The sequence below is a fragment of the Halichoeres trimaculatus genome, unplaced genomic scaffold (genome assembly GCF_033239565.1).
Source record: "Halichoeres trimaculatus isolate MK-OKI-2021-1 unplaced genomic scaffold, fHalTri1.1 fHalTri1_scaffold_9, whole genome shotgun sequence".
NCBI classification, from domain to species: domain Eukaryota; kingdom Metazoa; phylum Chordata; class Actinopteri; order Labriformes; family Labridae; genus Halichoeres; species Halichoeres trimaculatus.
This window is the reverse complement of record NW_027437188.1, coordinates 33,268,989-33,285,959: the sequence shown is the minus strand read 5'-3', so window position 1 is coordinate 33,285,959 and position 16,971 is coordinate 33,268,989. Positions and strand designations below refer to the sequence as shown.

The 16,971-nt window shown below is 40.4% G+C and overlaps 1 protein-coding gene across 2 annotated transcripts in view; it reads right to left on the bottom strand.

The window, feature by feature from the left end:
- nova2 (NOVA alternative splicing regulator 2) overlaps positions 1–16,971 on the bottom strand; it is a 119,508-nt gene that overhangs the window by 78,057 nt on the left and 24,480 nt on the right. For both annotated transcript variants that reach the window (XM_074679921.1, XM_074679922.1), the window contains one exon: positions 16,381–16,524. In XM_074679921.1, the coding sequence (XP_074536022.1) occupies positions 16,381–16,524 (144 nt within the window). The remainder of the gene's footprint in view (positions 1–16,380; positions 16,525–16,971) is intronic.

Sequence of the window (16,971 nt, the reverse complement as noted above, 5' to 3'; positions counted from 1 at the left end):
GAAAAGAAATGTGGTGTTGCCGATGTTTCATCAGTGTTTCCTCAGATTCTGCTCATTTGTTCTACATTGGAAGGGAAATGAAACCCCAGACTCCTTCTTCTTCTTCCTCAAAAAAATCAGACACAATCCAGTTTTCTATGCTGATAATTCCCTTTGGAGGCGGAGGTTTATTTTTAATCTCTCAAAGCTGGAATAGGAGATTTTAAAGAAGTCAAACATTGCAGATTCTTGCAAATACAGACAAAAGACGTCACTTTAGTTTTAGTTTCTTTTTTAGTCCTGACATGCAGAAAACGTTGTGTGTCAGTCATGTAGAATAAAGTGACTTAGTTAACTTTAAACCTGGCTTAAACTGCCCTTTTGTTCCATAAAGCAAACGCAAAACTGAAATCACCCTGAGTTAAATTAAACAAATGTCAGGGAAATCAAACTGGTCAGGAGCTAGTCCCTTTTCTCACTTCTCCAGGTCTTCTTTGCTGGTTTTTATTGAGCTTAACCCATTTCCAACATCCAGTTTTGACAACTTTTTGAAACCTCACCATTAACTGTCCATCAATTCCATAAAACAAACTCAAAACAAAAATCACTCCAACGTAAATTGAACGAATGTCTTCCAGTGGCAGCTTGAATCAAATTCAAAACTGACAAGTATGCCTCCTGCCTGCCTGGGGTCCCTCATCCAGGTCTACAGTCCTACACTCTGCCTGTGAAAGACGCCTGGTGCTCCCAGCCCAGCGCGGCTCCAAATCTCTAGCCAGACTCTTCTCCTCTGTTGTTCCCAAATGATGAATGAATTACCAAACTCTAAACGATCCACAGAGTCCCTTTCTACTTTAAGAGATGTCTGAAGACTCATCTGTTAAGGGAACACTTAGGCCCTTAATCTGAGCCTTCTCCTCTTTGTCCTCAGGGGTAGAATGAGTCAGGAGGTCTCAGACCCAGATCTTAGAGAAGGTTGAAGTATATTGTTGCAGCAACTAATTTTTGTTTAGTTGGTTACATTATTCTGCATAAAAAATAAAAAAACTACTAAATTCTTGCTTGTGTTGTACGTCTCTTTGGACAGAAGCGTCTGCTAAATAAAACTGTAGAAAACTGTGAGAGGTATTATTGCGTTGTGCTCATTTATGTTTGGTTACAGAAATAAGTAGGTTAGCCAGGAATAGGTAGCTAGCTAGAAGTAGCTAAATTTGTAATTAAACTACAACTTGTGAAATTTAGACGAAATAACTACACAACACCACTCACCAGTAGAAACTGATTCAAGAATCATGTTTACAGCTTCTTCTGTACTTAAGTTTCGGTTTCTTCTTGAAGCAAATTGCCCAAGTCACACATTTTATCCTCAATAGTCCGAAATGTATATGTCTATATTTAGCATGTTTGAAAGGCATGCGCAAACCGGCACAGTGTCTGCCATGTTCAACCTCGAAAATAACCTTCTGACATCTTCACAACTTGCTAATGAGGAACGAAGCATTTCAGCTTGAAAAAAATAGTTGTTTGATTTACATTGTGATAAATATCGAAAAAATTAATCCTCTTAGGATTTTTTCTCATATCTCCCAGCCCGATATGAAAGTGTAGTCTTTATCTATTCATCTATCTGTGACGCTGATGGGTTATTGTGACACCTCTGGCTGAGTTTGTTGAATGTATTTCCCCTAAATGACGTTAACTCAAGGCGCTGTGGTGCAGCAGGTTCAGATTTTCACTTCCTGTCAGCGTCACATTAACAAGTCATCTCCACTGACGACTGACAAATTGTGTCTGAGCCCAGATCAGCTGCGAGCCTCCAGCTCCGACACTTTAACCGCCTTTAACTCGCCGTGGTGATTCGACAGATTCAGACGGAGCTCCTTCAGTGGAAATGATCGGGTTAAAGCTGATAAACGACACACGTTTGAATAAATCTGTCTCTTAATGAAGAGCTGGGTGATTGCTGACAAACAGGGAGTTCATTAACTTCCATATCTGTGTGTGAGAGTGTGTGAGAGCGTGTGTGTGATATGTAATGTTGCAGTTTTTCCATCGCTCAGTCTGAGAGCTTAGAGCTGCGTAAGAGGCTTAGAGCTCAAATCAGCATGTTGATAAAGAGTGGGGGCAGCCTGTGTGTGTGTGTGTGTGTGAGTGCATGAGAGAGAGTCAGGTGTGTGTTGGTATGTCAGTGGTGGCTTTTTGCGACAGATGTGTGTTTGTACTGTGTGTTTTTGTATGTGTGTGTGTGCAGGGGGATATTAAATACTGAAAACTGCAATCATGGCGTGGGATTTAAGACAAAGCTCTAAAATGGAGGCACGCTGAGACAGAGGACGGACAGAGGAGACAGGGAGCCAGGGACGGGGGCCATGAGGAGAAAGAGACGTGAGGAATAAAGGAGTAAAAGGAGTAGGATGAGAAAAGAGACGATGATAACGAGACAGAAAACAGGCCAGAGATCCAGCGTCAGAAAATATTTGACTGTAGATTTATTTGCATTAATTTTACAAGAATTACGGTAAAACTACAGCATTCTACACCTCACTCATTTAGCATAATGTCTCTTAAAGTTAGTTTTAACAAAACAAGTTATGTCTAGGTGCTAAAATAAGCTGTTGAATCGCAAACTGACTATGCATAGACAGCCTTTGCATATTTTTGCCGTTACATCCTTTTATATTGTTAATCTATGGGTAAGGATAAAGTAAAAATCTATATATATATATATATTTATTTTGTTGTATTTTTTAGGTATATATTTATTAATTAATTACTGAATTAATTAATTAATTAATTAATTTAAATAACTTAGTTTTTACTATTGTATAATATAATTTTTATTTTATAAAAACATTAAAAAACTATGATAATAACAATAACAATTATAATAATAATAATAATAATAATAATAATAATAAAAATTATTATACTTATAATCATTATTATTATTTTTATACTTATTATTATTGTTATTATTATTATTATTATTATTATTATTATTATTATTATTATTATTATTATTATTATTATTTATTTATTTTTATCATTATAGTTTTTTATAATGGATGCCTTTCACATTTAAAACCATACAGTACCAATGCTTGGTACCTGGCAATCAGTATTGGTACTCAACAGTACAAATTTTCAGTACTTTTTGTGTTTATTTGGTTAAAAATATCAGTTTGTTCAACATAAAAGTATAATTTTTTTCAATTTAACATATTTTTTCTTCATCATTTAACCTTACAATGCTGTGTTCATGTCCGACATGGAAAATCGCCTTATTATTATTATCATTATTATCATCATTATGATTATTATATAGTTAAAAAAAATAAAAAAAATAAAATAATAATAATAATAATAATAATAATAATAATAATAATAAAATAATAATAATAATAATAATAATAATAATAATAATAATAATAATAATAATAATTTAATAATAATAATAATGGCGAATTAGTTTTTTGTCCACTTGATTTTATTACCTTTTCATATGAATCTTATTTTCTTACTTTTTAATGCCTTTTTATTTCATTTTTTTTATATATATATACGTACATATGCCTTTAAATTCAAGCCAAAAGTTGAATAAAAAGAGAGTGGGTAAAAAAAACTAAAAAATTAAGGCAGAACTGTCCACATACTTCAGTCTGTATATGAAACTACTCGACTGTGTGATGATGGATAAACAGCAGAGTATCAACTTCTGCTCTGCCTCATGTGACTCAGCTGCTAATGAGAAGCTAATGGTCTCTGCAGCCGCGCCAACGTGAGTCAAACAGAGCATGTGTCCTTCAGGCGTCTCATTAACACGGACTCAGACCGACTTTACGTCGACGTGGGTTAAATGTGGGGGTGAAGTCATCGCTGGGGGAACGCTGCTGAAAAGGGTTCTGATATCATCGTTCACACGCAGACAACAGACGCAGAGAGAAGAGAAAACATCTCTGTCTAATGATGACGTTTGTCTCAGAGCGCGCTCTGACTTTTTGTTGTTTTGCTGTTTCGGTTCAATTAAGGTTCATATCACAAAGCTGCCAGAGAAGTTTTTATGACGCCTCAGGATTTCACAGCCAAGACTTTGACTCAAAGTTGTGGGGACTCGAAAGTCGTAAAAAAACAGCTGAGTTTGTTTTTTTATTTTCAGCTAAAACAGCTTCAGGCAAAAGTACACTGCAAAAAACTGAAATCTTAACAAGTTTTTTGTCTTATTTTTAGTAGAAAATGTCTTTTTGGACTTAATATGAGCCACATTCACCTGGCTAGTCCAGAAAAATGTCTTGAGAAAAGACAAGAGAACAAGAGAAGTTACTTGTATTAAGATGTTATTCTAGTCTAGCAATTTTTTCTTGTTCCATTGGTAGATTTTTTTTAACTCCTTACAAGTAATTCAGACCTCATTTTTGTCTTTTAACAACTTGAAACAAAACATTTTTCCGGGCGGGTCGCAATTTTTACCTGAAATGAGACAGGGACAAGTAAGGGACAAGTAGGCAACTTGAAAAATATTAGAGATGACGGGACCAGACCAGACAGGGTTAAAAAGCGGTAAAATGAGCTCAAAAACTGACTTCTTTTTGCAAAATTAAAGGTTTGTCAAAGAAGTTTTCAAGAATTACTTTCCCTAGTAACTAATTGATTTATGACAGAGACTCAGTTACTAATTCGTAGAACTGTCACGATAACAAATTTTGCTCGACGATAATTTTCCAAATTATTATTGCCGATAAATGATATTATTGTCGATATTATTTAGATTTTTTTTTTCATTTTTCCATTGATGTAATTATGATAAATGGGATAATAAAGTGAGTACACCATATCAAAAGCAAGAAACTTTAATTTCTTAAGAGTATTTAACTGTAATTAAAAGGTCAGGATCTTTTAAATAAAATAAATTAAACAAAAAATATAATAAATTTAACAAACAAGAAAGAGGAAAAAATACAATGAAAATGAAATGGACTCTCTTTTAGAAAAAAAAACATGTCAATGAAAATAATTAGTACTAATCAAAAACAATAAAACATAGACCCTGTCTCTAAAGAAAAAACGAAACTCCCAAAAAACCAGCAATAAAAACTATAGCCTAAATAAAAGAGAGTTTATACAGTTCCTGAATTATTTGTAACATGTCCTTTTTCCCAGTCAATCCGTAATGTCTGTCAAACATTTTTAACATTTCTGGCTTTCAACCGTATTGAAGGGCTGTGTTTCTTTGGCAATGTATCTGTCTTTGAGCGCCACCATTTGGCGATTTTATTTCTATCTACTTTGCCAACCAAAAGCCTCAGTAAGAGCGGATTGTCAAAGAACAAGGCTCCGCTGCACCTCCCCTTCTTCTTCTTCGTCGCCACTATTTTCAAACAAATGCGTTATATCAGCTCGTTGGTGTTCATGAGCTCACACTTTGTTCATTCTGATAAAAAACAAAATATTCCCACACTGGGACTGTGGCAGGCGGCTTAAGAACCGTATCTTTGGTGCCATCACTCATATTAGCGTGTGTTTCCTCCTTACCCCTCAGGACGCTCGCTTCAGCTCTCTCCGTGTGTACGCATGAGCAGCCCCGTCTTCACCCCAAAGATCACATTTTTGACAGATGCTCACTCCGCTATAAATCCACTAAATCTGCTTTAGAACCTTTGCACCCCGATGTTAGGAAAGATAGACGTAGCGAGCCATCTTCTCATTCAGCCTCTTTGGTGGAAAGAGAGGAGGAAAACAAACATGCATGCACGTGTCAGTTTATCGAGGCTGGCAAACTTACTGAGGATGTTTTTATTTATCGTTCGGTTAATTGATTTATTGATTATCGTGACAGGCCTACTAATTTGGTTAATTTTTGGGGGGAAAGTAACATGTAACTATAAGACTCTGCACCTCGAGCCGCAGCAGCGACACAGGACAGGACACTTGGTCTGCATCGATACTGACTCATTTCCAGCTCTTAGTCCGTCTTCACAGCTCTGCCCCCGAGTCCGAGCTGAGGTCAATATCTCCGAGGAGAGCGCGGCGGCGGGTCGATTCTAATTATAAAACAGGTGTCGAGGATGAATATTTTATGTGGGACAGCAGCGGCTGTGTTTGTTCTCCTCACAAAGTGATGAAGCGACAGATGCAGCCGAGGTTTAATCCTCACTGCGGCTCGCTGAGCAAACAACACGCGTGAGGAAAAACTCTTTATTAGCTCTTTAATGTGTCAGGGAGTGGTTACGATCTGAGCTGAAATGAAAGAATAATTCAGATTAATTTCTTAACTTTGACTTTAGGAGGAGAAGTCAGACTTTTAGAGACCACAGCTTCTGATTTCTTCAATAATTCTCTAAAAGCACTGGCAGACAAGCGTCTGAGCGTTACCTGGCTCGAACTGTAACCTGACGTCACTGGAAAACGTCTCTCTGCAGCTCGGGTTAATGAGCCGCTGACTCAGAAAACTGTGAGAGCGATCAGGCAACAGTTTTGGAAACACGTCTCCTGAAAAGTCGCAGGAGTTTCAGGTGATATCACAGTTTTTCCTCGCAGCCCTCGCTCCACCTGAAGGTTTGTAGATTTCTCCGGGTCTCTGCAGCGCTGGTGTAAAATACGACTCTGTCCTTTTCTACCCAGTTAGCCCTCAGAGAGACAGAGAGGAGCTATATTTGGATCAGCTCTGCCTTCCACTGTATGGGTATGTCATAAATCTGCTGTGCCATAACAGTGAATGGTGGCTGGAGTGTGTGTGTGTGTGTGTGTGTGTGTGTGTGTGTGTGTGTGTGTGTGTGTGTGTGTGTGTGTGTGTGTGAGGATGAATGGTGGCCTGTCTCGTCCCCCAGTACTGCTGCTCCTTGCTAATTGGTCGTCGGCTTAAGTGCTGCTTCTGCAGTATTCACCAGATAGATGGAGGAGAGAGAGGAGGAGGAGGAGGAGGAGGGGAGGAGGAAGGACAAGGAGGAGGTGAAGGAATAATGCAACAGAGAGAGAGAGGGAAGAAGGGAAAGAAGGAGGGAGGGAGAATGATTGATGGGGGAGATGGAGCTGGATCGAAGGATGCATGAATAAAAAACAGGATGGAGGTCTGAGGCGTGTGGGGAGAAGAGGAGAGGAGATAAAAGGAGGAGGGACAGAGGTGACAGAGAGAAGGAAAGAAGAGAAGAAGATAAGTAAAGGACAGAAAGAGGGATGAAGAAAAAAAGGGGGAGGAATGGAGAGGAAAGGGGGAAAAGAAAGGGGTGGGACAAATATGGGGAAAGGAGGAAAAAATAAGAGGAAAAGGATGGAAAAAGGAAAGGATAAAGGGAGAGGAAAAAGGTAAGGAGAGGAATGGAGATGAACGAGGGGAAGAAAAAGAAGGAGATGAGTTAAAGAGGAAAGAAAAGAAAAACAAGAAAATACGAAAAAATAAGAGGAAAAGTCAGAGAAATAGAAAGAAGGGAAGGACGTGAAGATAAGGAAAGATAAGATGAACCTGATGAAGGGATCAAAGAAGAGAGAAAAAGGTAAGGAGAGAAGTGGAGTAGAAGGGAGGAAGAGGAAAAATGAGGACAGGGATGAGAGGTAGGGAGAAGAAAAGGAAAGGAGGAGAGGACAGGAAAGAGGGGAAGAGAAAAGGAAACAGGAGAGAAAATAAAGAGGAAAGGAAAGGAGGAGAAGAGAGGAAAGAGAGAAAGAGGAAAGGAAATAGGGGAGGAGGAGAAAGAAGGAGAGAAGGAGAGAAGGAGAGAAAATAGGGAGGAAAGGAAAGGAAGAATGAGGAGGAAAGTAGAGGAGGCTTAAGTCTGTTAAAGGAGAAAAAGAAAGACAAGAAAAGGAGAAAAATAAAGGACGGAGACAAAAAGATAGGAAAGAAGGGAAGGACACGGGAAGGTAAGAAAAGAAGAAATGAGAGGGATGAAGGGATTAAAGAAGAGAGAAAAAAGAAAGAAAAAGAGGGGAAAAGGAAGGGAAGAAGAGAAAGGAGAAAAGACAAGGACAAGGGAAAAGAAGACTAAAGGAGAGGAACGAAGGGAGAGGAGGAAAGAGGAAAGGAAAAGGAGGTAGAGGAGAACAAGAAAAGGGGTCAAGGAGAGAAGATAAGGAGGAAAAAGGGAAAAGGAAAGAAAGGGGAGGAAGGAGGGAAAGAGGAAAGGAAGAATTAGAAGGAAAGGAGAGGAGGCTTCAGTCTGTTAAAGGAGAAAAAGAAGAAAGAAAAGAAAGACAAGAAAATGAGAAAAAACACAAGAAAAAGTTGGAGAAATTGGAAAGAAGGGAAGGACACAGGAAGATAGGGAAAGATAAGATGAGAGGGATGAAGGGATAAAAGAAGAGAGAAAAAGGTAAGGAAAGGAGTGGAGTGAAAGGAAGGAAGAGAAAAAATGAGGACAAAGGACAAGAAAGAGAAAAGGGGAAGGAAAGAGGAGGAGAAGGAAAGGAGAGAAGGCTTTAATCTGTTAGGGGACAATAAGAGGAAAGAAAAGAAAGACAAGAAAACAAAAAATGATCAGAGGAAAAGTTGGAGAGAAAGGAGAGAAGGGAAGGACGTGAGAAGATAAGGAAAGATAAGATGAGAGGGATAAAGAGATTAAAGAAGAGAGAGAACAAGGGTAAGAAGAGGAGTAGAAGGAAGGAAGAGAAAAGATGAGGAGAGGGATGAGGGCTGAGGAGACGAAGAGGAAGGAGGAGAGGAGGCTTCAGTCTGTTAAAGGAAAAAAATAGGACAAGCTTTTTGTTTGACAAACAGTTTCTCCTCACATTCACATTTCGGCTCAACACTCTGGATATTTCATCATGATCATATTCAATAAAAAAACTCCAGACGTCATTTTTCTCTGTGAGCGTTGAGGTGTTGGTAAAATCACTTCCTGCTCTTTGATTTTATTTACTTCACTTCACTTCCTCTAACGACAATTAAAGAGTTCACTTTGTTTTTTCTTCTTTAAACAGGTTTAATCTGCAGGATGCAGGAAGCTGAAGCAGCCAGACACTGACACAGAGTTAAAAACTGAAGTCTGTGTTTGTCTGAGACACAATTCTTTGATTTGAGCTGAAACCTTCTGACCTCATCTCGTCTTTTTCTCGTCTTTTTGTCGGCCAGCTGCACCAAAGTTTTAATTGTTTTGTGTCTCGTTTGTCCCGACCTAACGCTGATAACATCACTCTAGAGTAATAATAATCACGCTAATAAAAACCCGGAGGAGCTGGGCGTGCAGCAGGTGGTCTGAAGCAGACGACGAACAGATTTTATTCTGAAATAAAAATAAAAAGTCTACGAGTCCAACGCCGAGCCGCTCCAACAAGTTTACACCTCAGCAGCTACGAGAGATTTCCCAGGACGCCAAGATAAAATTACCCAAAACTTCAATGACCTCTGCCAGGTTTTCCATGACAGCTGGGCTCTGTGTGTGTGTAAGAGTGTGTGTGTGTGAGAGAGTGTGTGTGTGTGTGTGGATGTGAAGGAGGAGGGGGACTAATGTCTTCCGAGGAACGAGAGGAGAGGAATGAGACGCTTCGGCCAAGACACAGCAGTAACTCTACTCTGTTCATTAGACTGGCCTTGTTATTCCTTACACACACACACACACACACACACACACACACACACACACACACACACACACACACACACACACACACACACACACACACACACACACACACACACACAGACGGGGTCTTGCAGCAGGTGGGCCTTTTGATTTGTCACCCAGGAAGAACCGTGTCTCATTTGCATACAGATGCCCCCTTCAGTGCTTAAGAAGTGAACACACACACACACACACTCACACACACAAACACGCGCACACACACACACACACTGCTCCTTCAGTCTTCTCCTGCAGACGGGGGTCTGTATAACCCTCTCTTTCTCTCCCTCGTCTCCTCCCGTCTTACTCGTCTGCTGTGATATTTGCAGCAAACCTCAGGAGACGGGAAACCATGCATGTGTGTGTGTTTGTGTGTGTGTGTGTGTGCATGTGTGTGTGTGTTATTCTGCAGGTTTATTTGCTCCTCCTCTGCAGAAATCTTCAAACTTTCAGTGGATTTATGATCTCGTGAAAGTTTTTTACTGCACGTTTGCGTTCCTGTCATCATTTATGCATGGCTGTGCATGTGTGTGTGTGTGTGTGTCTGTGTGTGTGTGTGTGTGTAGGCTCCCGCTGCACCTTGCATCTGTTCTAGTTGGCAGAGATTTCAGCGCTCTCGTGTGCCGCCGTCAAACAACAGCGGCTTGTTTTCAGACCCCAAACACTGAAGCGATACACACACGCTCACACACTTCCAAACACACACCTCGACAACGAAGAGGCTGAGATTTAAACTAAACACTCGGAGACCTCGAAGTTGGGGAAAGAGGAGCGTAAACGCAGCCGGAGAGGTGGTGGTGAAATGAGGCGTCACAGGAAAATGATTGAATGTGATGAAGGACGATTTCCAAACTGAAGCAAGAAGCTAAATGTGATGGTTTTTTCAAAGTATGGGAAAACTTTACAGGTAATAGTGAGTTTTACAGCTGCAGAAAGTGACGTAAGAACACCTGAATCCTCAGGTTTGGATGACTGCAGTGGCGGTTCTAGGATTTATATTCAGGGGGGCCAATGCTCTATTTTAGGGGGCACCCAAAGACTGTGTTTCACTAATTTTCAATAAGTTGTTGAAAGAATAACTCATAAATTGTGACTTATTTTAAAAAACTAGAAAAGCACTCAGAGAGCGCAGACCTCCACCAAGCATATTGTGATTGTCACCAACACTTTAGTCCGACTTTAATGTTATACTCCCTTTCAGCAGACTGTCTGCTACAATTTGGTGTTAGCTGCAGGTTTGTGTTGAAAATTATGATGACCCAGTACATATTCCATATTCCAGATCTTAGTGTCCAGAATATTTCCAGGATCTGGATCTTACTTTAACATCTGTCAGAAATTATGGTGACCTTGTCTTGTATTGTTTTGCAAAGCAATCCGATCATTTATGGTGGAGTTATAAACACATATGGTGAAAACGGCCCTATCTCACAATGATAAAGAATCCTAAAAAAGTCCTGGATCCAGACGGTGATCCGGATCACCTCCAAAATTTAATCACTTCTTCCTTATCCTATTTTGAACATTATCTGAACATTTCACCAAGATCCATTTCTTTGTTTTTGAGTTATGTCGTTCACAAACAGACAAACTCTCCCAAAATCAAACCTCCTTAGTGGAGGTAATAAGTATTTCCTGCATTGTAAGAATGCATGTTAACAAAAAGTTTACTATAAAAGTTTCCGAATCTGCACACTGTGTCGAATGTGATACAAAAAAGAAAAAAAGAAAGAATAGAAAATGATGCCTCACCAAATGTCTTAAAATAACCTGACCAGGGGAGGTTTTGGACCTCAACTATTCAGTGCACCCACTGATGTTACCAAAGGAAGGGTTTAATGTACAGAAATGGAAAACAGATCATTTTAAAGTCAGTCAAGTGTCTCCATTGGGGCTACAACTAATGATTATTTTAGTAATCGATTAATCTGATGATTATAGTAACGATTAATTGATGAATCGGAAAAAAAAAAAAATTCATACTTGTTGTTTTAGTTGATGACTTTTGTTTGCTTAATGATATATACAAAGAAACAACATATTTTAACACAAATAAGCTGACCAGGTGCTACATTTATAAAGTATAACAAATGACATGAATGTACTGTCACTTTAAGAAACAACAGTTTGGGCGAAATAGTAGAAAATAAATTGTTTTGTCATCAGATTAAGAATTTATTGGGCCAATAAGGCAAATAAATAAAAATGTGTCCTCAGTCTTTTCACCTGCAGGTCAAACAGTTCACTCCTTCTGCCCTACCACCATCTGTAGCAGCTAACGCTAATGCTAACATTACTTTACTCAACATTACTGAACTCCTGGGGGTTTTCAAACAGGATGACGATTTGATAAAAAGACTAAACAAGTCCTTAAAGACAAACTATGAATTTTACAACATATAAAGGAGTGTATGTGGGATTTTGTAGCTCCTCCCCTCGCGGTTGAGCTCCTGGCTCGTCATCGATGAGCCCAACTTGTTTGTGTTTTAAGAGCTGGATCACTGCAGTCGTACTGCTGTGCCATCGGAGGTCATTTTTGTCAATTAACACTCTGTGTGCTTTTACTCAGCGTGAAATGCTCCCAAACTTTGGGGTTTTTGGACTAACAGCTTCTCCAGCTCTTCCATTATTCACGTGTTTAATCGTTTCCCTCACCTCTACACTCCAGTCCAGCAGGTGGCAGTAATGCACCTTCAGCTAGTTGCCAACCGCTAAATAATAAGACAAATAAGCCAAAGACAAATGTTGCAGCATAGTGCATCCATTATGGAAAAATGTTGTTGACGCTTTTACTAATCGATTTTTATCAATTTCATCGATTCGTCATTGCAGGTCTAGTCTCCATTCTACAGTTTCCTGGTTTCAAAATGAAAGAAAAATCCACCAAGACTAGTTTTTGTGTCACATACATTGCTGCAGGAATCCTTTGTCAGTTATTTACTATTAAGTTAGCTTGTTTCATTAGCTTTGCCACCAATGTTTTGTCAGCACAATGTGAAATGATGAGCTAAGATAATGGTTAAAACTAGGAGTTAGGATGATTTTTTAAATTATTATATTTTAACAACTCAGTTTTCTGTCTCCTTCAAAAGATAAACTCTGCAGATTTCTCCATTTTCCAGTTTTAAACTCAGCCCTGAAGCATAGTTAAATGATGTGCTCTGTGTGTCCGACACGTCTCGCAGAGCTGCAGAAACCTCATGCTGTGATTGGCTCATGGGGGCAGCGATTACATCACAGCCTCCCTGGACTCGACGACAGCACCGGGAAGCGGTTGGAGTCGCCGTTTGAGAGTGAGAGCGTTACTTCACCTCCAGAGCCTCTTCACGGCGTCGCTGGAAGCTCTGAATAATATCCGACAGAGAAGTTACATCATGGATTTGGGTCACTCAGAGACGTTGAATCACCCCTCCACCTGCCAGCGTCTCTTTCCCTCAGCACACTCAGCTGAAGCGGGCGCAGACCAAGCCTCCTGGATCTGGACTCAGCTCTGTTTTTCCACGTGCTCTGAGGTTACGCAGAGTGGAGTCAAACCGCAGAGACACACACGCAGAGTTTACGCTCAAGTTTATCTCTAAACGGCTTCAAAAACCTGCGTCTCTTACGATGCGTTCATCTATTTAACGGAAACAAACCCTCCTAGCAACTAAAGCATGACTAACGTTTTTATGGCAGCTCCAGCTCTTGGCGGAGGCCACGGGAATCTGGTTTGGAGGATTGGTTAAGTTTTTAGTGTTTAAACAAACCACCATCTTTCCTCTACATGAGCTTTCAGCACCAGAACTCTGACCCGCCCCAACCTCTGCTCGTCGTCTCTCTGAGTGATAAATGAAGCGGCGACGACGAACGCCAAAAAGTTCTGGGCAAATGACGAACATCACTCATGTTCATTAATCTGCTAACACGCAGGGTTTCATGTGCACAACGTCCATGTGCTGCTCTCTCTGCAAACAACACAAACCTTCAATCTGCAGCAGAACAACACACACACACACACACACACACACACACACACACACACTCACACAGGCATAGGGACACAGCCGCCCCCTCCTCACCGCTGCGGTCACGTCACGTCAGGACAGAACTAAGACTCTAGACAAATACAATTTCACCTCTGATCTGTTTTTCTGATCCGGTAATCCTACCCTCTTTCTCTCTATGAGTGTGTGTGTGTGTGTGTGTGTACTATGCATGTACATCTGTGCTTTAACATTATGAAATATTGATGACTGGAGACTCAGATAATGAAATGTTTTCCTCACAGGTTAAAACACGGGTTAAGAGCGTCCTGATCGATATGTATTCTTCACATCTCAGTGTCTGTTCATCATCCTGCGTCCATGTTTGACCTGATCATAATCCACGCTTTAAAATGAGATTATCAACGCCAAAAAAGGTTATTCCTCAATGGTACTTCACAGCTTTCCAATTTCTGTGACTCATTTTGTGGTGATGGTGGACACTGGAGCCTAACTGTCGGACAGAAAAAGGACAGAAGAGCAGAAGAAAGATAAACAGGAGAGAGATAGAGCACGAGCTACAGGCTAAAACACATGTGCTAAACTGTTTGTGTTAATGTTCATTCCACCCTACATGCAGCAATTATTCTGCAGTGGTCTCTTCAAACCTGTGCTGCCTCTAGCGCTAAACCTAGCCGGCTACTAAACTATGGTACAAACAGGGATGCAGCCAGGATTTTAATTTCGGGGGGGGGGGCCTTAAATTACAAAAGTTAGAAAATAACAATTACTACATAGATATACATATATTATTGCTACTATGTACATTTAAAGCAGATTTGGTTGCCTTGTGATCCTTTAACATTTGCTTCAATTTGAGTGCATCAGACAGCAACAGCTCTCAATAGACTGCACCGCCTCAACTTTCCATGTATTATAGGCTGTAAGCAGCAACGTTAACCACAGTCAAATCAAAGACAAAAATCTAAACCCTTACCCAGAATCATTCTCTGGTCCTACTGGTATAGCATGAGGCTCAATGACACATAACTTCTTTACCAATAGGCTAAAACATTGCCAAACATGGCTAATTTTATAAAGACAGGGCATCTAACAATAACAAACTAAGCATGAAGTGACAACTTTTTATAATATTCCTCTTCAAAACATTTTTTTTTAAGAATAAAGAAAAAAAAGAATATTTTTTCCAAAGAAATTTTAAGGTGGGACGCTGCCCCTGGTACAAACCAATCAGCAACCTCCGGTCTAAGAATATGAGACAAAGCTGAAGTGCTAAAATCTGCTTTTCCTCGAGTGTCCACTTGAGGCTGGCTCTGGAAGTACAGGAAGTCACAAACACACCAAGCCAAAAAAAGCTGTTTTCAAAGCAGAAATTAACCTTTTTACAGCCTGGTTCAAAAAACGTCTCCTGTCTGAGTCGCTAATTTTCCTACCGGCACCCGCTGTAAAGGGGTTGAATATTTTTCTCTAACTTGGCCGTTCAGAGGATATCAAGATCACGAGCTCACCCAATCAGAGGCACAGCTCAGGGTCATGTGACCGACAGGCGCCCTGTGGCTGTACGCGAAGCCTTTGCCATTACCAATATGGCCGCGATAGCTGATCTGCTTCGTTTTCCTTTTCAGGAACAGATGGGTGAGGTCGGGGAAAACTACGTCCATGTTTTATACAGTCTATGGATGTAACGCATACGCCAGGAGTTGTTTTCAAAAAGCCCTTTTAAATAAGCCCGTGGGTGCTGCTCCTGTGACTGTGTGGGACCGTAACCGTTGTCCATTTCGTGCAGCTGCTCGAACGTTAGTGATGTAATGTGTGGGCGGTGCCAACAAACAAAAAATGTATAAACCCAGGCTTTATATGAGAAAAGAAAGGAGTACCCCACCTCAGCTGACTAAGCTCTGAAACACCTTCTCCCTTTTGTAACAACCTACTTGTACAAGGTAATTTCCTGTCCAAAACAAATGTAATAATTCTTAAAAAGTGACTAAAACTTAGAAAATGCATTCTTAAAGTTTCTTTACATATTTTGAAAAGTTGTTTGTTCCAAGAGGAGTTCCTGGCCAGGAGCTAGTGCTGTTTAGAGGGGGCATAGTAAAGTTTGGGAACCCTGTTATAGGCTGTAAGAGCAGCAACATTAACCGCAGTTAGATAAAAGAAAAATCGACAGACTTTCCCGATCGTTCCTTAGTCCTACAGGTAAAACACAAGGCTGAATGACACATAACTTCTTCACCAACACGCCAAAAAGTAGCCAAACTTGGCTCATTTTATAAAAACAGGGCAACTAACAATAACAAACTGAGCACAAAGTGACAATTTTTTATAATATTCCTCTTCAAAACAGATTTTTTTTTTTAAAGAATTAAAATTTGAGAAGGGCCTGGGAACGTTGCGCCCACCCATGACGCCGCCCCTGGTACAAACTGACAAAGTTTGAAACAACAGCACTACGCAACTGTTGATAAATACCTTACTCGGTCAAATTGCATTTTTTAAAAAGTTGTCTTGAACAAAATAAGATGATCTGATCTCACAGAGTCCATTATCATAACAGTGTGAGTGTGACTCCAGGCCAGAAGGTGGCGCTGTTGTCCAATTAAAACACACCCTCTTCAAAGCTTCTTTGAAGATTGAATCGTTTCTGTTTGAAATATTCTTTACTTCCTTGTGTGTCCAAAATCTGTGCCTCCTTCCCTTTTGGGGATCTTTAAGGAATGTAAAAATGCAAAAGTATCTAAGCATGAATCGTTCCTAACTCTATCACCATCCATCCATCCATCCATCCATCCATCCATCCATCCATCCATCCATCCATCCACAGCAGCAGCAGCAGCAGCAGTCAGGATGCTTTGGTGCGGGAGTCTTACCGGGGTAGAAGTCTTTGGATTTGGACAGTTTGATGGTGGCTCCGGTCTCTTTCTGCAGCTGGACGATGGTCTGACCTCCTTTCCCGATGATCGACCCCGCCGCATAGCTGGGAATCAAAACCTTCAGGAAGTACTCGCCTTCCTCTGCAGCAGGAAACAGGAAACAGGAAGTCAGAGACAGAGCTACTGTGGTTTGTAGTGTTAACATTTTTAATAAAGCAGCAGAAGAAGAAGAGAAGAAGCTACAGTGTGCAGTTTCTGCCTGCTGAACCTTTGGCCTCATGCATGCCGTGTTTTTCTACTTTCATTTCTCTTTTTCCAGATTCTGCCGGAGGAGAAACTCACGCTCCTCCAGCACAGGGATCATTTTGTTGGGATTGATGTAAACTGTGAAAAGAAAGCAAAGTGTTTGTCAGCACAGTCTGACAGAACAGATGCGAGTCGGAGCCGCATCACCACGCCACCACGCGTCCCCCTTCCTCAGCTTCCTGAAGCTGCATAAATCCACCCAATCACATCAAACGATGACTGATATCCATGACAACTAATTATTTCCATAATCAGATGATTCCCTGTCGGCGTTATCTCTCT